At 45.0% G+C, this 23,282-nt stretch overlaps 1 protein-coding gene across 6 annotated transcripts in view; it reads right to left on the bottom strand.

Moving 5' to 3' along the window:
• mgat5 (alpha-1,6-mannosylglycoprotein 6-beta-N-acetylglucosaminyltransferase) overlaps nt 1–23,282 on the bottom strand; it is a 123,543-nt gene that overhangs the window by 79,222 nt on the left and 21,039 nt on the right. For all 6 annotated transcript variants that reach the window (XM_033024647.1, XM_033024650.1, XM_033024648.1 and 3 more), the window contains one exon: nt 14,572–14,648. In XM_033024647.1, coding sequence (XP_032880538.1) covers nt 14,572–14,648 — 77 coding nt within the window. The remainder of the gene's footprint in view (nt 1–14,571; nt 14,649–23,282) is intronic.

Below are 23,282 nucleotides of genomic sequence, written 5' to 3'. Positions count from 1 at the left end.
AACTAAATAAATCTGAAGAAGGGTCTTGATCCAAAATGTCACTTATTCACGTCTTCCAGAGATGCTGCCTGACCCGCTGAGCTGCAACACCGTGTGTCTTTTTTGGTAAACCAGCATCTGCAGTTCCTCCTGTCTCTCTCTTAATTTAATATTAATTATAATATTAATATAATATTGTGGGGTGGGGGGATTAGTGTGTCTGCGTGTGTGTGTGTGTGTGTGGTGATTAGTGCGTGCATGTGACGCCGCAGGCCGCTGCCCCCCCCCCACATAACCGCGCGTTGAGGGGACAGGTCCCACTTGGTCTAGTATTAACTAAATTTTTGTCTTTTATTTAAGTTGGCATAAGATCTTGTGCTACAGGTATTAGGATTTGTAGATGATCCTGATAATACCACAAAAAAAAGTGGTTATTTATTCATTTACTACACTTGCCATATGCAAACTGTGGTATTTACCTTCATAACAGTAAATCATCAACTGCTGCTATATTTGTGCCAACACCTCTTTAGCAAAAGTTAATTAGTTGATTTGTTGACTTCGGATAACTATTCGAGTTTTCTGTTTACAAAATTTTGCTTCACACTTGTCATGTTGTTGCAATTTTTTGTGTATTTGTTCTGGTTGCAGGTTTGAGAGAAGCTACAATATAAATTCTGAATGTATACAAATACATAAATGTTGCGATTTCAACAAAATGGATAACTTTAGTTTCCGAAAACTTAAAATACACAAACACCCAGTAAATGCATAGCAATTATTAAACTGATGAGAAAATTGTAAATTCAAGTTAATCACTTTTCAGAAATACAGAATTAATGTGGAAAGTTATTATAAACAGAACTAGGAAAAGGGATAGGTACAGGAAGATAGTCTGTGATTCAAGTGGAGGATTATGGACAAAGTGAAATTATTATTTCACTGCAGACAATTTTTTTTTAATCTGCAGAAATCACTATTGAAAGGTCATCCAAGTGAATAGGAGATTAATTTTAATAAGTTTTAAAGTTACCAATATGACAAACAGCACAGTTAAAAATTAGCCGCCTAGTCCCTTGCATTAGCTGTGCATACACAGTATAGGTAGTCCTCGAGTTACACAAGGGTTCCAATCCTGCAAACTATCTGTAAGCCAATTTCTCCTTAAAGCAGAAATGTCTGTTTTCTATAGGATTCCATATCATTTCACTCTACAATCATTGATAATTTATATTATTTCATTCAATGATCATCATTTGATATGGGGAAAACATTTTCTGCAACCTCACAGTTCTCTCTCAGTTGAGGAAAGAGCGCTCTTTCACACTGAACAATATGAAGAAACACCAAAACAATCAGGCACAAGAAAGGAACTTCAATGCACAGCAAAAATAGCTTGGTAGCACCATCACAAGTTCTGAAAAACAGTTGCTTGATTGGGCTTGCGACAGAGCCATCGCTTTGTCCAATCTGCTGCTCTTCTACCCCAGTCATCAACGACTTCCATCTTGGAATAAGCCAGAAACCATGGTGGAGGAGGAAGCTGCGGCAGAGAGGGGAGCAAACAAAGTGACGACAACAAGAAGAGAGGGGAGGAAGCCCAACGGTGATCAAGCGTGCGTAGCCGGTCAGTGGTGCGGCCTGAAGAAAGCACTGTCAGCCAGGGGCTACACAGTGAACAACAGTCATGTCAATTTGATGGTGCAGCAGCTGGTGAAGGGGTTGCTGGTGAACCTTGTGGAATATGCAGCGACTTGGCCAGGAGCGGCTCTCCATCCATCCACTCTTTCATTCTCGCTCATCATCCCAATGTCGCACCGACAAGATCGGTAGAAAATATCACAAACTATTAAAGTGGAGCATATTGGCAGACATTCAGAATTAACTGTGCCATCCTGTTTTCTCAGAATATAGGTATTTTTTAGGATGGCCAAGGTTAATCAAGAGATAATCACACAGCTGGCTTCTAGAGAAAGGCATAAAGAAGTTACCAGCTTCTCCTGAAATAGATCGATCCTGTGGGAAGATGAAAAGGAGTCATAGCTTGCTCCTAAAACAATTAATCTCTACAGAAATGTCAGGAGAGATAGGAAGTCTGCTGAACACAGATGGTCACAGGTGGAATACTACTTGGATTAGCCATTACTGATTAACAATGAAATTGACAAGATAATAAGACTTAAATAGGCAATGGTGAATTAATAGATGGAATTAAGAAACTGACAAGCATTTGGGGAGGAGTCTGTCGCCTCTCTAATAGCAGCTGTGAAGGCGTATAATTAATACTTGTAGAAATTAGCATGTAGCAAAGACAGGATGATTTTATTGAGGGAATTTAATACTTGCATAGTCAAAATACTAAAGGTCATCAAAAGTTAAGTGTTTTATTGCCACATGTACAGGAACGAAACAATGAAATTCTTACTTGCAGCAGCAGCTCAACAGTTTTGTACACACTATTCAATAGATAATATAATAAGGAAAACAAAAGCTCAATAAATAAAAAGCCCCAACATTAGGCTTTTTATTTTTGCACTAAGTCAGGACGAGGGAACGGGAGGTATGAAAAGGTTCAGAACAAATCAGAGCGGACACCAATGACCAAGGATATCCTGGGCCTCCTCCACCGTCACAGCGAGGCCACACGCAAATTGGAGGAACAGCACCTCAAATTTTGCTTTGGCAACTTACAACCCAGCTGTATGAATATTGATTTCTCTAATTTCAAGTAACACCTGCATTCCCTCCCTCGTCATCCCTCGTCATCCCTCCTCCACCCAAGTCGGCTGGCAGTGCTTTCTTCAGGCCGCACCAATGACCGGCCACGCGCGCTTGGTCACCGTTTTACTGTTTGCATCCATACATCCCTTGATCAATTGTTGGCTGGGGATAACTTGATAACAATGTGGGCTCCACCTTTCCAATCATCGGTGCCGGCTCCGATTTGTTCTGAACCATCTCATATCTCTAGTGACGGTCGTTGGAAAGATGTTGTTCCTGAATCTGGATGTTACAGTTTTCAGACTACAATACTTTCTTCCTGATGGCAGGAGTGAAATGAGAGCATGGCCAGGGTGGAGTGGGTCAATGATGATGCTGGCTGACATTTTGGGACTGTCTTATAGAATCCCTTCAATGGTGCAGAGGTCAGTACCTGTGATGGATAAGGCAGTGTTCACCACGTTTTGTAATTACATTCCAGAATGTTTGAATTGCCAAACCAGGCTGTTATGCAACTAGTCAATATGTTCTCAACCATACACTTGTAGAAGTTCAGAGAATATTCATTGACCTCCTCAAATTTCAGAAAGCCTTTGATAAAGTGCCACATGTGAGGCTTCTAAGGAAGATGAGAGTCCATTGTATCTATGCAAAACCCCTCACCAATGAAATAAATAGTCCAATCGGCAATATAGCTAGATGTTACATTGGATGTAGCTGCCATGCACAGAAAATATTTAAGAGGGAGTTAGATGTGGCCCTTGTGGCTAAAGGGATCGAGGGTATGGAAAGAAGGCAGGTACAGGATACTGAGTTGGATGATCAGCCATGATCATATTGAATGGCGGTGCAGGCTCGAAGGGCCAAATGGCCTACTCCTGCACCTATTTTCTATGTTTCTATGTTTCTAAAGCCCGATTAGAGACATCCTGTTCCTATTCCACCTCTTAAATAATCTGGCTTTGCACAAAATGAGGAACAGAAATATCCAGAAACTACATTGCAAGTCACACTTGGTCTAAGCAGCAACAGTGAGATCTCTACTCTATACAGCAAGTTAGACTGGTCTGCATAAATGATTAAGCAAGCGAGAACTGGCAAATACAGTTGACAAATGTTTTAATCAGAAAGCTGGCTTGTATTCTGTTTCCAATGAAAAACAGCAGCATAATAATTTAAAATAAAAGATTTGTGTGCATCACCAATTGCTCTGTAAACTTCAAATGATTGTCAACTTGAGGATTATCTCACTTCATGTTGGTTTTCAGCCAACCACCTGTGGTCATTTATCGATACTGCAGCTGTGCTTCCCTTCAGGACTATTTGGCACTCCTGAAGCAACTCTGATATACACATTTACGCATCAGTGCAGACGGAATAGATATTTCCGCTGGATCATTGTCCCCGACTTTCTGCACAATCCTATCTATGTGAGAGACCAGTGGGAATAAACCATTTTGTTCTTTCCCTGGAAAACAACATCTGAAGAAGGGTTTCGGCCCAAAACGTTGCCAATTTCCTTCGCTCCATAGATGCTGCCGCACCCGCTGAATTTCTCCAGCACTTTTGTCTACCCTCTCTATACCTTTCCTGCCCTTTAACCTGAAACACCGCTGTATTGCGGTCCTTTGGTAATTGCTGGATGGCCCAATGCAGCTGGGCCCAAGATCCTAAACGTGACCAATACAATAATCTAAACACACATTATAAATACTAAAGTTATGGTATTTTGGTTTGAAGCTTTATGTAATAAGTCCAAAATGTAGAAGAAACAACAAACAGAAACTGGTTATGAAAAATAAAAAAATGGGATTGATATTAGGACAGATAAAAAAAAATGTAACATTTGCTTTATATGTACAGAATCTCTGTAGACTACATATTGATTACTGTGAACTGTTAGTTAACACAAATCATAAAATATGGGGAAGGAGATGCAATAAAACGATTGAGGACCATCTCCATTGGAAAAGACAGTAGAAATTGAGTTTCCTTTGCCTAGATTGGGCTTCAGAAATATCTCCAAGTTAACCCAAATAACATATTCTTCCATTAAACAACCTATTTGAAATTACTGTTCATCATCATCCATCCATCATCCATCTTAAAACAAATGTTTTCATTACTTTCCCCAAAAAACACTTCCACACCGACTGACTTATTTTCACTGTGGTTGCCATCAGAATTTCAATTCAGCTGGCTCTGTACTCCAAATTCATCACCAGCATATCCTTCATTAAATTCTCTTTTCATGCAAACTCTATTATCCGTATTCTTAGATACCCCTTTGGCCCTGCTATCTATCTCAACAAATCATCAACCAAACCATATCTAATCACTTCCTTGTATTACTGTTCACACACGGCTCCCAATTTTTCTTCCAATACCCATTTTGGAAAAAAATCTCCCCCAATTCAAAATCTTAATGAGCCACCCCACTCTCACACATTTCTCTTACTGATCAATCACATACCGTATTTCCCGGCAATGAAGACGCTATTTTTTTACCCAGAAATAAGGCACAAAAATGTACCTGCGTCTTGGAGGCCGAAGGTTAGGTTGTTAACCAAGGTAGACTTGGCTATCCCTCAGTATAGCAACATCAAGAACGATGTTGCCGTACTGAGGGATAGCCAAGTCTATCCCGAATTGCTGGCAGCTGATGTGAAGTGGCTGTAAAGTGGGAAGCTGCTGTAAAAGGACAGCACCGCTGGGGGGGGGGGGGGGGGGAGAAAGTGTTCCTTTTACAGCGTGTGGAGAGTCTGGCCTGGGTCAGCATGGCCTGGGCTGCACAAATTGGCTGGGCCGCCAGGAGTAAAGTTGTGGGGAGGGTAGGAGTGTTGAAAAGGAAGGGGTCGTGGATCATGCCAGTAACTCACTCACTATCCGCTGCGCTCTGGGCGCAGAGCCACCGCATTGTGGCCGGAGACCGAACAGCAGAACTGGCGCCTTCTGCAGGCCCGTCTGCCCGCCAGCCATGGTCTCCTTCGGCACAGACGCAACCGGTGGAGGTGGTGATTAGCGAGTAGCTACTGGGCGGAAGGCTGGCTGCTCCGTCCCGGGCTCTCTCTCTCTCTCTACTAGTCCCGGGGCAGGCGACCTGGGAGCTACAGCCAGTCCTGGCGACCTGGGAGCTACAGCCAGTCCCGGGCCAGGCGACCTGGGACTGCAACTAGTCCCGGGGACACGAGGGATGTGGGAACTACAACCAGTCCCGGGGCACACAGGCGATGTTGCCGACCCCTGGACTAAACCAAACCCTTGATCCTGTCCCGCCATCCTTTTTTCAAAATTTAACAACTTAAATTGGGGTGCATCTTTGATGCAGGTGCGTCTTCATTGCCGGGAAATACGGTACTTGACTCCGGTTATGATACTCTGGGCCTTCTCTCAGTCTGACTGCTCTTTGGTAGTTAGCCTTACTTAGCAACTCGTTCAATCCTTACAGACTCAAATGGTCAATGGACAACTGGTTTATCTGTTCGCTGCCAAATCTGGCTGGACCACCGTGCATTATTGAATGCTGCTTTTTTCCGCCAAAATTGCATCCTCGTATTGAGTGACAAAGAATTTATCAATGAAATACATGGGACTGCAATTGCTGGTTTATACAAAATAAAAGACAAATGGCCGAGTGATGAATGGATACAGATGAGAGTGGGTTTTGATTGGGAAATGGTTGGACAAAGGCCAGAGTTGAAAAGTTTTTAAAAAAAGGATGTATCAATGCCGTGCCACAAAGAGAAAAAAATCTTGTCTGTGCCCTGTGTTGCTTCAATTTTCCCCCCAGAATATCATGTCAAATATTTAATCATTTTAGCCAGATGGTCGCAAGTTCTCATACAATACAATACAATACAATACAATTCAATTTATTGTCATTTGGACCCCTTGAGGTCCAAACGAAATGTCGTTTCTGCAGCCATACATTACAAACAAATAGACCCAAGACACAACATAATTTACATAAACATCCATCACATTGCTGTGATGGAAGGCCAAAAAAACTTATCTCTCCACTGCACTCTCCCCCCCCCCCCCGATGTCAGAGTCAAAGTCAAAGTCAAAGTCAAAGTCAAAGTCATCAAAGCCCCTGGCGGGCGATGGCGAATTGTCCCGCGGCCATTAAAGCCACGCCGGGTGATGCAAGGCCGCACACCGGGTTCTTGGTGTTAGAGCCCCCGGCGTGCGCTCGCAGTCCCGCGGCCATTCCAAGCCGCGCGGGGCGGTGATGTAGGCCCCGCTCCAGGAGCTCTTCAACCCCACAACTCGGGCGGGAGAAGTCGCCGTTGCGGGAGCCCTGAAAAGCGGTCTCCCTCCAGGGACCAGCAGGCTCCCGGTGCCATCCGCCAAACCCGCAGTTGCAGCCTCCGAATCTCCGGGGGTCGGGTCGCAGCAGCGTCCACCACAGCTCCACCCGCTCTGGACTCGGCCAGCTCATCTTTCTCTAGTTCCTCTTATATTTTACTCATGACCTCTGTGCACTTCACTTTACAAAAAAACTCTTCTACTCACTCAATCTACATCGCCATAAACTACTGACATTCATCTTCCTTGTAAATCCCTCCATGCTTGCAAATACCCCAATTTTAATTGATGTGTTTCTCCCAATAATTCTCAAAACTGAACACTCAAGTTCTCATGCTTCTATTTCTCATGCTCTCATGTTCCCTTTCCCAGCATAAGAGAGGGTTCAGATAAGATGGACAAGAGTGATCCTTGGAAAGATAATGGTGGAATAGAGGGTCTGGGATTTTTTTTTCTTGGGAAAGGTAGCCAAGGAGAAATTTGATGGATACAGTGCCCTCCATATGTTTGGGACAAAGACCCATCATTTATATATTTGCCTCTGTACTCCACAATTTGAGATTTGTAATAGAAAAAAAAATAACACCTGGTTAAAGTGCACATTGTCAGATTTTAATAAAGGCCATTTTTATACATTTTGGTTTCACCATGTAAAAAATACAGCAGTGTTTATACACAGTCCTCCTATTTCAGGGCACCATAATATTTGCGACAGCAATGTATGGAAATGAAAGTAGTCATGTTTAGTATTTTGTTGTATATCCCTTGCATGCAATGATTGCTTGAAGTCTGCGATTCATGGACATCACCAGGATGTCTTCTCTGGTGATGCTCTGCCAGGCCTGTATTGCAGCCATCTTTAGCTTAAGCTTGTTTTTTTAAATAATTTATTTTATTAGAAGCGATTGTACAGGGATAAGATGATCGACATAACAGTTATACAATTATTGCATAGCTTCATTTTTAAGGTTAGAACCTAAATTAAAAAAAAAAAAAAAAAAACAAAATAAGAAAAGAATGAAGAAAGAGAAGTAAAATAAGAGAAAGCAAGAAAAAGACCTCTAAGCTACCAAAGAAGTACAAGAGAAAAGAAAAGAAATAAGAAAAGAGAAGATGGAGATGGAGATGAAGCTTGTTTTGGCAGCTAGTACCCTTCAGTTTTCTCCTCAGCATATAATGAAAACAGGGACGCCCTCTTGGGAACTGTCCGGGGAGACGATGTTTCCAGTCCGAGCGGCGGACACGTCCTAGAGATGGGACTCGACCGTCGAGACCGACATCGGACAGAGCCTTAGCGGTGGGTGACTCCATTGACCGAGGAGCGGACAGAAGATTCTGTGGCGGCAGACGAGATGCGAGGATGGTTGTTGCCTCCTTGGTGCCAGGGTTCAGGATGTCACGAGCCGAATTCAGAACATCCTCAAGAGAGAAGGTGAACAGCCGGCAGTAGTTGTGCACGTAGCCACAAATGACATCGGGAAAAAGAGGAAGGAGGTACTCCAACATGAGTTCAGGGAGTTGGGAAGAAGACTGAAAGGCCTGACCTCTAGGGTGGTTATCACTGGATTGTTTCCAGTACCCCGTGCTAGTGAGGACAGGAACAGGGAGATAGGGGATCTGAATGTGTGGCCGAGGGGCTAGAGCAGGGAGCAAGGATTGAGATTTATAGACCACTGGGAACTCTTCTGGGGTAGGGGTGACCTGTACAAAAGGGACGGGTTACACCTTAACTGGAGGGGGACCGACATTCTGGCAGGCAGGTTTGCTAGGGCTACACGTGTGGGTTTAAACTAAATAATGGGGGGGGAGGGATTGACAAATTGGGAGTATAAAGATGGAGTTAAAGGGGAAGTGAGTACAGGGAAAATATTCTCAAATTAATGGGAAGGAAAGCTCGAGAAGGGACAACAGAGTATGGTCAGGGCCGATTGCAAGCGGTGCGAGGGGGAAGTGAATTCGGAAGTCAAAGTGGTGTATATGAATGTGCGAAGTATAAGAAATAAAGTGGACGAGCTTGAGGCTCAGTTAGAAATTGGCAAGTATGAGGTTCTGGGAATTACAGAGACATGGCTGCAAGAGGGCTAGGGCTGGGAACTGAATATTCAAGGGTATACCTCCTATTGAAAAGACAGACAGGTGGGCAGAGGGGGTGGGGTTGCTCTGTTGGTGAGGAATGAAATTCAGTCCCTTGCAAGGGGTGGCATTGAAACAGGAGATGTGGAGTCAGTATGGATAGAACTAAGGAATTGTAAGGGCAAAAATACCCTAATGGGACTTCTCTCCAGGTCCCCAAACAGTAGCCTGGACAAAGGGCGCGTTGAATAGGAGTTAAAATTGGCATGTAACAAAAGTAATGCTGTGGTTGTTATGGGAGATTTCAACATGCAGGTAGACTGGGAAAATCAGGTTGGTACTGGACCCCAAGAAAGGGACTTTGTAGAGTGCCTTCATGATGGATTCTTTGAACAGCTTGTATTGGAGCCTACCAGGGAGAAAGCAATTCTGGATTTAGTGTAATGTAATGAACCGGATTTGATAATGGACCTCGAGGTTAATGAGCCATTAGGAGGTAGTGACCATAACATGGTCAGGTTTAATCTACAACTGGAGAGGGAGAAGGGTAGATCAGAGTTGTCAGTGTTACAGTTGAATAAAGGGGACTATGGGGCCATGAGGGAGGAGCTGGCCAAAGTTGACTGGAAAGATACACTAGCAGGGATGACAGTGGAACAAAAATGGCAGTTATTTCTTGGAATAATACAGAAGGTGCAGGATCAGTTCATTCCTAGGAGGAAGAAAGATTCCAAGGGGAGTAAGGGGCGCCCATGGGGCGTCAGAGACAGTATAAAAATTAAAGTGAAGAAGTACAACGTAGCAAAGATGAGCGGGAACCAAGAGGATTGGGTAATGTTTAAAGAACAACAGAAGATAACTAAAAAGACAATACGTAAGATAAAAGCTTCTTTAGGTATGTGAAGAGGAAAAAATTAGTTAAGACCAAAGTAGGACCCTTGAAGGCCGAAAAAGGTGAATTTATTATGGGGAACAAGGAAATGGCAGATGAGTTGAACAGGTACTTTGGATCTGTCTTCACTAAGGAGGACACAAACAATCTTCCTGATATAGTAGTGGCCAGAGGATCTGGGGTGATGGAGGAACTGAAGGAAATCCACATTAGGCAGGAAATGTTGTTGGATAGACTGATGGGACTGAAGGCTGATAAATCCCCAGGCCCTGATGGTCTGCATCCCAGGGTACTTAAGGAAGTGGCTCTAGAAATCGTGATGCATTGGCGATAATTTTCCAATGGTACACAAAATTGCTGGAGGAACTCAGCGGGTGCAGCAGCATCTATGGAGCGAAGGAAATAGGCGACGTTTCGGGCCGAAAACCTTTCCATTTTCCAATGTTCTATAGACTCAGGATCAGCTAATGTTATCCCACTTTTTAAGAAATGCGGGAGAGAGAAAACAGTGAATTATAGACCACTTAGCCTGACATCGGTGGTGGGGAAGTTGCTGGAGTCAATTATAAAAGATGAAATAGCGGCACATTTGTATCGCAGTAACAGGATCGGTACAAGTCAGCATGGATTTACGAAGGGGAAATCATGCTTGACTAATTTTCTGGAATTCTTTGAAGATGTAACTAGGAAAATGGACAAGTGGATGTAGTGTACCAGGACTTTCAGAAAGCATTTGATAAGGTCCCACATAGGAGATTAGTGGGCAAAATTAGGGCACATGGTATTGGAGGTAGAGTGCTGACTTGGATAGAAAATTGGTTGGCAGACAGGAAACAAAGAGTAGGGATTAACGGGTCCCTTTCAGAATAGCAGGCAGTGACTAGTGGGGTACCGCAAGGCTCAGTGCTGTGACCGCAGTTATTTACAATATACATCAATGATTTGGATGAAGGGATTCAAAGTAACATTAAAAAATTTGCAGATGACACAAAGCTGGGTGGGAGTGTGAACTGTGAGGAGGATGTTATGAGAATGCAGGGTGACTTGGACAGGTTGGGGGAGTGGGCAGAAGCATGGCAGATGCAGTTTAATGTGGATAAATGTGAGGTTATCCACTTTGGTAGCAAAAACGGAAGGCAGATTACTATCTAAGTGGCGTCAAGTTGGGAAAAGGGGAAGTACAACGGGATCTGGGGGTCCTTGTTCATCAGTCTATGAAAGTAAGCATGCAGGTACAGCAGGCAGTGAAGAAAGCATGTTGGCCTTTATAACAAGAGGTGTCAAATATAGGACCAAAGATGTCCTTCTGCAGTTGCACAGAGCCCTAGTGAGACCACACCTGGAGTATTGTGTGCAGTTTTGGTCCCTTATTTTGAGGGAGTGCATCGTAGGTTTACAAGGTTAATTCCCAGGATGGCGGGACTGTCATATGCTGAGAGAATGGAGCTGCTGGGCTTGTACACTCTGGAGTTTAGAAGGATGAGAGGATATCTCACTGAAACATAAGATTGTTAAGGGCTTGGACACGCTAGAGGCAGGAAACATGTTCCCAATGTTGGGGGAGTCCAGAACCAGGGGCCACAGTTTAAGAATAAGGAGTAAGCCATTTAGAACGGAGACGAGGAAACACTTTTTCTCACAGAGAGTTGTGAGTCTGTGGAATTCTCTGCCTCAGAGGGCGGTGGAGTCAGGTTCTCTGGATGCTTTCCAGAGAGAGTTAGATTGGGCTCTTAAAAATAGCGGATTCAGTGGATATGGGAAGAAGGCAGGAACGGGGTACTGATTGGGGATGATCAGCTATGATCACATTAAATGGCGGTACTGGCTCGAAGGGCCGAATGGCCTACTCCTGCACCAATGTCCATTGTCTAAAAGGCATGCTCAATTGGGTTCAGGTCAGATTATTCAAGATTGGCCACTCAAGAATTTACCATTTATTTCAGTTTTGAAAAACTCCTTTGTTGCTTTAGCAGTATGTTTGGGATCATTGTAGAATGAATCGCCGGCCAATGTGTTTTGAGGCATTTGTTTAAACTTGAGCTGATAGGATGTGTCTATACACTTCAGAATTAATTATGCTACTACCATCAGCAGTTGTATCGTCAAAGAAGATAAAAGTAGGCCAGTACCTTCAGCAGCCATACATGCCCAGGCCATAACACCCCCACCACCGTGTTTCACAGATGAGGTGGTATGCTTTGGATCTTGGGCAGTTCCTTCTCTCCTCCATACTTTGCTCTTGCCATCACTCTGATATGTCAATCTTTGTCTCATTTGTGCACAAGACCTTTTTCCAGAACTGTGGTTGCTCTTTTAAGTATTTCTTGGCAAACTGTAACCTGGCCATGCTATTTTTGCGGCTAACCAGTAGTTTGCATCTTGCAGCGTAGCCTCTGTGTTTCTACTCATGAAGTCTTCTGCGGTTAGTGGTCATTGACACATCCACACCTGACTCCTGAAGAGTGCTTCTGATCTGTCGGACAGGTGTTTGGGTATGTTTCTTTATTATAGAGAGAATTCCTCTATCATCAGCTATGGAGGTCTTCCTTGGCCTTTGCGATTAGTAAGCTCACCAGTGGTCTCTTTCTTCTTAATGATGTTCCAAACAGTTGATTTTGGTAAGCCTAAGGTTTGGCTGATGTCGCTAACAGTTTTATTCTTGTTTCCCAGTCTCATAATGGCTTATTTGACTTTCATTGGCACAACTTTGGTCCTCATGTTGATAAACACCAATAAAAGTTTCCAAAGGTGATGGAAAGACTGGAGGAAAGACTCGGTGCTGAGAGCTCTCTTGAACCCGCATTAAGGAGGCAATTAAACACAACTGAACAATTACAAACGCTTGTGAAGCCATGTGTTCCAAACATTATGGTGCCCTGAAATGGAGGGACTATGTATAAACACAGCCATCGCATTATTCCACCACTCATCCGTTCCCACAAAGCAACCCGTCCCACCAACGCAATATTGCACCACTCACACATAGCCCCCAACTGCGCAGGCACGGCTCATTTCCCCTCATTCCTCCTCTTCACCCTCCCTCTTCTTTCCCCTCTCCAACCCTCCCTCACCTCTCCTTTCCCCTACCCCATCCCTCCCTAGCCCCCACCTGTCCCTCTATCCCCCACTTCCCCTATTCCCCCCCCCCCCCCCCCCCCCACTATCCCTCATGACCTCTCCCACTGCCCTCCTCTCCCTCTTTTCCCCTCCACAGGTCATTCATTGTTAGCTGTGGTTTAGATCCAGTTGACTTGACGATTGGACCGTGGTGTGGGGGGTGTGTGTGTGTGTGTGTGTGTGTGTGTGTGTGTGTGTGTGTGTGTCTGGCTGTCTGTGTGTGTGTCTGTCTGTGTGTGTGTCTGTCTGTGTGTGTGTCTGTCTGTCTGTCTGTCTGACTGTGTCTGCGTCTGCCTGACTGTGTCTGTTGGTACACAAAAAGGCTGGAGTAACTCAGCGGGTGTAGCAGCATCTATAGAACAAAGGAAATAGGCAACGTTTCGGGCCGAAACCCTTCTTCAGACGAAACGTTGCCTATTTCCTTTGCTCCATAGATGCCGTTGCACCCGCTGAGTTTCTCCAGTATTTTTGTGTACCTTCGATTTTCCAGCATCTGCAGTTCCTTCTTAAACACATGACTGTGTCTGTCGGTCTGTGTCTATCTGTCTGTGTGTGTGTGTCTCTCTCTGTGTGTCTGTGTCTCTCTGTGTGTCTGTCTCTCTCTGTGTGTCTGTCTCTGTCTGTCTGTCTGTGTCTGTCTCTCTGTCTGTGCGCGTGTGTGTCTCTGTGCGTGTGTGCACAGGCATGAGACAGAAACTGAAAAAAGAGGATGAGATATAGGGGTCCAGAGGCAGCGTCCCCTTTATGCAGATTTTTTTTGATAATTGTACCTCGAAATGACACAATTTTCTTGCCTGTGTACCCTTAAATGTCACAGGACTTGCTAGCGCCCGCCGGGGGCTCCAACACCAAGACCCGTAGCGCGGCCTTGCATCGCCTGGCGCGGCTTTAATGGCCGCAGAACTTACTTACCATTGCCCGCCGGGGGCTTTGACTCTGAAATCGGGAGGAGAATGAGAAGTGCAGGGGAGAGATAAGACTTGGCCTTCCATCACAGTGAGGAGGAGATTCACTGTGATGGGATGTTTGTGTAAATTGTGTTGTATCTTGTTTCTTTTTCTTGTGTGTATGACTGCAGAAACCAAATTTTGTTTGAACCTCATTCAAATGACACCAAATAAATTGATTTATTGTATCATTTCTGCCGGTGGGACAGGAAGGGGCATCGCCATCCCGGCCGTGGCATTGACTGACAGGGGAAGAGACCAATCTGCGTGGTGCTGACTGAAGGAATCTGCACACACATGTTTTTTAAGATTTGTAAACCTCAATAACTTTTACAAAACACCACCGAACAGAAAAAAACTTGCACACGCAGCACAGGAGAACGGTGAGTAACCTGGCGAAAAATCGAAGCACTGTCGCGTACCGTTTTTTACGCAAATAGAAAAACCGCGCAAACCGGAAGAGCACAAGATCAGTATTTTAGTTATGTATAGATAAAGAAATTAATAGAACAATATCCCACAAATTAAGATTACCTTCAATTTGCTCTCGCAATGAGGGAAGCCATCCATAGGAGGCAATTCACACTGCTCCTGCGCACCATTAATTAAATCTGCAGAGACAGAAGAAGAATGTTCAATTGAAAGTAGGAGAGAGTTGGGTAGAGGATTTACAAATCATGCAGCTGTTCTTTTTACACCGCTTTCCATCCTTAAAATGTTATGACAAGAATGTGCTCAACCAAACTAACAACAGTCTACATTTAAATATAACATTATCAGTCCTTAAATATACGTCACAGAGCCATTTTCTTGTTTTCCTAAACTCAGGCACGGAAATCGCTATCAAAACATGGGGGAGGCACACAATTTCTTGGCGGCCGCGTGCGTGTGTGCACACACACACACGCAAGTGCACTCAGGCGAGGCTTCGGCTGTGGGCCCTGTGGACGATAACATCTGGAGCTGACCTGGTTGGTGACCGACTCCGAACTCCAACAACAGCAGCTTCGTTCGCCACGAATCGTGGGGCTTGAATCGGCCTGTTCGCGGGGCCTTTCATGGGCCGGTGGGGGCTTCAACATCAGGAGCCTCGATCGCCTCAATCCTGCAGTTTGATTTTAAGCCGCGCCGGGCGCTGGCCCCGCGAACAGGCAGATTCAGCCCTTAGAAAGCATCTGATAAAGTCCGGATTACAAAACATGGGGGGGGATTGTCCCCCACCTCTCAAAGCATGGAGGGGGGGGGGGGGGGGGGTGGGTGCATCCCCCCCCCGCCCACCCCCCAGGATTTCCGCCCATGCCTAAACCGATGGACTTAAAGCCTAAACACAAAAGTATGATAACATTTTCTCCAATGACAAGTAGAGGAAAGGTTAATATTTAAAGCTTTAAGCATGAATGGAGAAAGGTTAAATGTTCATCAATAGAGAAGAGAAAAATCAACTTTATAAGAACTAGCTTTTTGTAGAGGAAGTGGAATCAGATTGCTGCAGTCTTTTGTATAAGTTGCTCAACCTCTTTGGTGGTGCAGATTGTTAATTAAGGATGGAATAGGGAACAACTTAAGTCGTCCCATTTATCTGACCATTGAATGAATGTTCTTGCAGTCTTGGGCAAGGGCAAGTCAACTTGTTAATTTTCTTCGAAGATAGACATTAAATGCTGGAGTAACTCAGCGGGGACAGGCAGCATCTCTGGAGAGAAGGAATGGATGACGTTTTGGGTCGAGACCCTTCTTCAGACTGATTTTTTAAACTTTCTTTCTTCCTTTATGCCGACAGCAATTATTAACCGTACCAATGATGGTAGAAGTCAACTATCTTAGTGTTGGTATTCCCACAAGTCAAAGTAGTGGCAAGAAGGTAAAGCATAGACTCTTAGAGAATTTTAGATAGTTTGCGAGATCAATATATTGATGCAATGAACAGTTTAGATATATTATGCAAAAGGATAATTAAATCTCATTGTTGTAAAGAGACCTCTACAGAATCGTTTACAATGTGATAGAATGTTATATTATTCAGAAGCCAAGTAGTTTGATCTAAAACTAGGAATGCAAAATAAATTATGAAGGTGTGCACAGTTGGCTGTGATTTGAAAAGACAATTGTCGTAGTCGGCAGGATCTGGCGAAAAAAAAGGAAATGTTTGGTAAAAAGAAATCAAACGGTCCAGAAGAGTACTGCATTCCGAGGTATACAACACAAATGGATTTGGGTCTCTGCCAAAATATCCTGGCAGCTCATGGGACGCTGGTCAACTGGTCAGACAAGACCGATCCCAACATGTTAAATTTGGTTACCAACTCGTTTTGGTTCTGCAGGATAGTGGATTTCCCCGATAAAAGGGAGAGTCAATAGGGGGCTTTCTGGTTCCTAGCCACCATAATTAAGAACCAACATGAGACCATGAAAACAGAAGAGACAAGAATAATTGAATTGGAACAAAAAGTAGAACAATTAAATCAACGGCGCATAACTATGGCCGAATCCGTGCGCTGGGTTCAAACTCGAGCCCAAGAAATGGAGGATTAAAATGTAGATGTGGCCTGTGTTAATTAAGGTGAAACAAGACACGGCCCAGAGGTCCAATTGGATTCCGGACACGGTCAAGGTTTGTGCCTTGGTAAAAAGGGGAGAAGACCCGGAAATGTGAGATGGGGACATAGGGTGTGATGACCGACAGGAAATCCTAGTTAATGGTCCGGTAATTTCCCCGGCCCCATGCACACCACTCGTCCCATTGGCCCCCTATTCAGATAAAAGAGAAGTGAAGCAGGCCCAGCCGACCCGCAAGACGACCCTGGTCGAAAACACGAGAAATGGGGAGGAAGAGGGGGTACTTTGGCAACCACCGTCACTACCCGGGATCTTCCAAATAAAGCACTAGTAGAATTAGGGGACCAGATCTGCCAAAGGACATGCAAATCCTTAGCGTCTGGTTATTAAGGATGTGGGATACGGAGGGGGGGGGGGGGGGGGGGGGGGGGGGGAGAAGGAATACTGTTGTCGGATAGAGGGGTGTCTGCACTAGGGGGCGTCTCGAACACATATGGAGCAAATAATATGATGCATTTTGAATTGAATCCTTTATTTGTCATTCAGACCTTTCGGTCTGAACGAAATGCTGTTGCCTGCAGCCATACATGTAATAATAACAAAACACAATAAACACAAATTAACATCCACCATAGTGAGTTCACCAAACACCTCCTCACTGTGATGGAGGCAAAAGTCTTAGAGTTACTGTCTCTTCCCTCCTCTTCTCCCTCTGCGCCGAGGCGATACCCCACCGGGCGATGGCATCAGTCCCGCGGTTCAAGCTCCGCGGCCCGGGGGTGGTCGAAGCTGCCCGCAGCTGTTGCAACGGGTGCTCCGGAAAACAGGCACCAGCCTGTGACCTGCGAGCTCCCGACATTGTCCTCCACTGGCCCACGGCCGAGCCCCGGATCCAGGTCGCCGCCGCCAGAACGCCGCCTCAGCCGCCGTAGCACCGTCTCCGCCCCACACCGGGCCGCCCACAAGGCAGCGTCTCAGTCCCGCACCGGGCTGCCCCCACGAGAGCACCTTCCAGCCGGGAGCCGGTCCGCCCACACGGCAGCGTCTCAGCCCCGCACCGGGCTGCTCACACGGGAGCGCCTTCCAGCCAGTAGCCGTGCCGCTCACACAGGAGTGTCTCAGCCACGCGCCGTCCGCCCCCACCGGAGCGCCGAGTCGTGCCGCTACCCGGACGTCGCCACAGCTCGAAGACGGCCAGCCTCGCGTTGGTGAGTCCTGGCTGGCTCTACCTCCGGACCCTCGAGGTCGGTCGCAGGTTGGAGGCCGCCAGCTCCGCCATTAGGCCTCAGCGCAGACGGGGGAAGAGAAGGGGGATACGACAAAAAGTTGCATTCCCCCGAAGGGAGAGACAGAAAGCTCTGTTTCACCCTCCCCCCACACACATAACACCACCTAATAACCAAAAAAATTACTAAACTAGACAAAAAAAAACAACACAAAAAGTAAAAACAGACAGACTGCAGGCGAGCCGCAGCTGTATCACAGCGCCGCCCATTCAGACAGAGGAACAGAGTGTCGTTTATGGCAGCGTGAGAAAGTTCCACTCTTTGTTGGATTGGTACCTGAAGACTAGAGAGCAGTGATCCACGGTGGAGGGGAGCAGTTTCTTAGACAGTGGGCCCTCATCAGCGGTATCTGTAATGGGCAGCTTGGATTTCCCGAGGAGCGAGCGCAAACTCCCACTATGGTAGGATTCCTAGTGAAAACAGTGGCTCCCCACTTGAAGGGAATACTCTGCTTCTTCTTCTTCCATGTGGCATCCAGCCTACAAGTTGGACAACTTGTACTATTTGATCTTCCATTTGTGCACGTCGAGTTGATTGCATTAGTCGAAACAGGACGGAACACGTGAAGGTTGCAATCTACTGCCCCAATACATGTGCTCATTTTGGGACTGACCATGGGCAAATCTGTGGGGGAGGTCCCAGTTCTCCTAGAGGGGCTAGAACACATGACAGGACCTCACAGTAGCTGGGTGCGTAAGATTGAACATGGTAGAAGCAGGGACCGGTGGACATTCCATCTTAGCCATAATGAGATTTTTTTGGCTTTGTTGAGGGACAGGGTCCCCAAGAAGGTGGATGGGATACCTACTCCCGCCCTCTATGTTTTGTGGAAAGATCAGTCAGAGGAGGACTAGCGAGTCGAGGAAGAAAGGAACAAACATCACCCGGAAAGAGGAATGGGGGTCTTCTCTCGACCTTTTCCCCCAGATATCCTACAGACGGTCGGTCGCGATACCCATGGGGTCACATCACCCGGTGGAGGAGGTGAGGGACAGAGACCCCCTCTCCTGCTTTTATACGGGTGTGGCCAGGTTCCCTGGCAGATGTACTCGACAGGCCTTTCTCAGCCGGGAGACCAGAGGCCATACATACCCATTGCAGTACAATGGGGTGGAGGAAAATGTACAGCACTAGTTGGCCCTAGTAGACACCAGGAAGGAACACACAATAGTCCAAGGAGATCCCGGGAAGATACATAGCCTGAGGATGCTGGTGGAGAGACTAGGGGTGCCCTCACACATGCCCAATAAACCACCCTTCGGGTGTCGATTGGAAGCAGGCCACCTGTGACCGTTTTGATGCTCGTTACCCCCTCCTCCGGGTCCATATTGGGAAAGAACGTGTTGCAAGGCCCCTCACCTTTTTATGCATCTAGGAAATGGGCCGAAGCACGAGGGGTGGCACTAACACACACGATGCAGCGAAAACGGCAGTTACTAACTGCAAGGTTTGCCAACACATAACGCCCCGGGGATGCCCAATAGGCTCATGGGGTCAAATTAGGCGTGGTACCGAGGCCGGCCAAATTTGGCAGATTGATTATATCGGGCCACTCCCACAACATTCAGGAGTATTGATGGCGCACTCCTGCAGCGAAGCAGATCAGGACAGCACAGTAAAAGGATTGCAGCAACTACGGGTGCTGTCTGTATGGAGTTTATACGTTCTCCCCGTGACCATGTGGGTTTTCTCCCAGATCTTCTGTTTCCTCCCACACTCCAAAGGTCACCTGCAGATCCTTCTTGCACAGGTATATTGGTTAATTGACTTGGTGTATGTGTAAATTATCCCTAGTGTGTGTAGGAAAGCGTTAATGTGTGGGGTGATCGCTGGTCAGCGCTGACTCGGTGGGCCGAAGGGCCCATTTTTGCGTTGTATCTCTAAACTAAGACACCTCCAGGGGTGGTTGGGAGTCCTGCAGCAAGCCGTGATCAATCTGAACTCTCGGCCATTAAGCCATGGAGGATTACCTGTCGCAGCACTTGGCAGTGTTGGACCCACCGAAGACCAAGGAAGTGGGATTGGTGGAGGAAGAATCAGGAAAGGTCTGGGTACAGGTTTCCTAAAATTATGCTTGTGGCGCGCAGACCAGGTAATACGAGATGGGTAGCGTTGCCGGGGGAACAGTGGGTGGTATGCTTTAATTTTTATTTTTTTTAAATTTTATTAGAAGTTAATACAATACAAAACAGTACAGTGGAACCTAATTTTAGGTGCCAACTATGTCATACCGTAATCCATTCTATGTACAACCTCTAGTTTTATGTTTTGAGAAGGAAGTAAGCAAGACAAGAAAAAGAAAACAATAGAAAGGGGAAAAAGAGGAATAGATAGATGGTAGAGAGTAGAAAAACGTGAAGTGTGTATATAAAAAAAAGAAAAAGTGGAAAGTAGAAATAGGAGAGAAGGCCCCTTAAAAGAGAAAATTTCAAATCTTTATTCGGAGATGTAGATCTATCCACGGCATGAACTGAAATCAGCAATCTTTACGGTACAGCTGCATCACATGATTCCAAAAAGTCGATGAAAGGAGACCAACTCCTTAAGAATTGGTCATATTTATCTATTAGTCGGAGTCTCATTTCTTCAAGGCGTGCTATGTCCATCATATTCCTAATCCACATTTTAACAGTTGGTATGGTTGTATTTTTCCAAAATTTAAGTATCAATTTCTTTCCAATTATTAACCCATAATTAAAAAAAACATTTTGGTCTTTATTTAAATTGATATCTTCTACTATTATTCCAAATATAATCCATTCCGTTTTAGATTCTATTCTGGACTTGAAAAGCTTTGTAAATATATCAAATATATCGCTCCAAAACTTATTCAACTTTGTACATCCTACAAATGAATGTGTTATATTAGCGTTTTGAAACGAACATTTATCGCATCCGGGAGAGACGTTTGGATAAAATGTATTCAACCTCGTTTTTGAATAATATAGTCTATGTAATAATTTGAATTGTATTAAATTATGTCTTGCATTAATAGAACAATTATGCGTGTTCATCAGATACTTTTCCCATCTATCCTTCGAGATCTTTATCATTAGCTCATGTTTATCAATTATCATTAGTGCTTCTGTTGAGGGTAATTCTCTATTTAATATATTATTATAAAAGTATGATATTAGTTTTTGTGAATCAGCCTTAATATTCATTGCTTCTTCTAAAGGGTCTAAAAATATAGTTTGAAATCTATGTGTATATTTCTTCATAAAGTCACATATCTGTATATATTTAAAATATTGATTATCCTTCAGTTTAAATTTAAATTTTAAATGTTGAATTGATAACAGTTTGCCCAATTCATACATATCCCCTACTTTCCTAATCCCCAGTCTATCCCATTGTTGATATGTTTTGTCGATGAGAGATGGTTTGAATGCGGGGTTGTTCAATAGTGGGGTTAGTACTGATAGATTATTTAATTTCAAGGATACTTTTATTTGTTTCCAAATTCTTATTGCATTGTGAATAATTGGGTTCTTCTTATATATTATACTATTTAATTTTATCGGTGAGAGCAAGATCGTTCCTATATCGTGCGGATAGCACTCCTCTTTCTCCATTCTTATCCACTCCAACTGCTGAGTGGAACTATCCAACCAGTACATTATGTTCTTAATATGCACTGCCCAGTAGTAATACATAAAGTTAGGTAATGATGCTAGGTGGTATGCTTAAACACCCAGAGGCTAACTAAAAGAGAGTGAATGTGCCTTTTTCCCCATTACAAGGCAACAATTGATCTGATACGCTGAAGGCCCGGCACCATATGACAGTGGAACACCCAGACCCAGTCTAGTCGGGCTCTAGTCGATAAACAAGTCTATCAGGCATCTCTGGACCACCTTGTTGTCTATGTTATCAAGATGGCGGATGTGCGGGAGTGGGCGCCGTCTGTGTATGGCAGCCTGCCCGCAGTCCGTCTCTTCACCTTTTTTTTATTTTAAGTCCTGTCCAAAATGTTAGTGGAGATCTTATGTGGTGGGTGGGGGTGGGGAAGGGGGAAACTTTAATTCTTAGTCCCCTACCTGGTCGGAGAGGCAGCATCCCTCCGAGCTGCTTCTTCGCCCCGTCCTCGCGGCCTACCATCGAGAATGGAGCGGCGTTTCCTGTCGGGACTGGCCGGGACTACAGCTTCGGCGGCGGCGCAGCGCAAGGACACCATCACGGAGCGGAGCCACGGAGCGGGCGATGCCTTGCCGGGTCGCCGTGCGGTAAGCTCCGGAGCGTCGTGGCCGTTGATCCCTGCGGGCGTCCGGCCGCGGGCGGCGCTGGATTTGGAGCGCCGCGGAGCCAGGTATCGAGTTCGCCGGGGTCGGCGCGGCCTGAAGTCTACGAGTGCCCCAGTCTCCGGGGAGGAGGCAGCCGCTCCAGACTTTCCAAACCGCTTGAGGAATTGTTTCACCCGACGCCAGTGTTCCATCTTCACGGCAAGAGGGCCCTGAAAATCATCGGACTGGCTGCAAGGCCACAAATGGGCCCCGACCTCGGGTGTTTCAGAGGAAGAGGACTTAACTTTCTGTTGCCTTTCCCCACAGTGGACATTTTTGATTCTGTTGTGGGGGGATGTTTGTAATGTGTATAACTCTATAATGTGTTGTGTCCATTTTCTTTCTTTCTTTATTTTTAACCTTTTTCTATGGTTTGTATGTAAATTTATTATTTAATTTATGTAAAGCACTTTGGTGTCAATGCAAGTTGACTTAAAATGTGCTATATAAATAAAGCAATAATAATAATAATGTGCTCCAGAGACATGTTTATTGCCAAGGAGATGCTGTGATTGACAGCAAGCAAACTGCAGTGTATCAAAGCTGTCTAGGTGGCTGGGATGTGCAGCACTTCATGATGGTGAACGTCAGAGCCAGTCCACTTCTGGCCAAAGTAGTAACTTGAGGAAGAATTAAAGTAAAGAAAGAGACTTACAAAATTGCCAAAAAGTGGTCAACCTGAAAACAGGATGCATTTTGGAACTTAACTAAGGAGGACTAAGAAATTGAAAAAGGGAAGATTATATATCCATGTAAATAGGCGAGAAATAAAAATAGGAATATGGGTATGCAAGAAGAAAAAAAACAAAACAATGGAAAATGTGGGCTGCAAAGCAGAGGCAAGAACGCTTGAGGAAAAAGGAAATGATAGATAAAAGCGATTTGATGGACAACTTCACGAAAGACGAAAACCTGCCAGAAATATTAGAGAACTGTGGTATGGTAAGAACAAGGAACTGAAAATAAACATGAAGCTACTGGTCCATTAGCTTAAAATTAGTGACAGGAAAAAAGTGCTAGCATTTGTAATGTGCATTATAGTAACAGGATATCCAGAAAATAAGATTGATCATGGACTTATGAAAGGAAAATCATGTTTGACTAATCTGGATTGACCAAT

This window comes from Amblyraja radiata, chromosome 7 (assembly GCF_010909765.2).
Source record: "Amblyraja radiata isolate CabotCenter1 chromosome 7, sAmbRad1.1.pri, whole genome shotgun sequence".
Lineage (NCBI taxonomy): Eukaryota > Metazoa > Chordata > Chondrichthyes > Rajiformes > Rajidae > Amblyraja > Amblyraja radiata.
The sequence above is the reverse complement of the archived record's forward strand: the minus strand, read 5'-3'. Positions and strand labels throughout refer to the sequence as shown.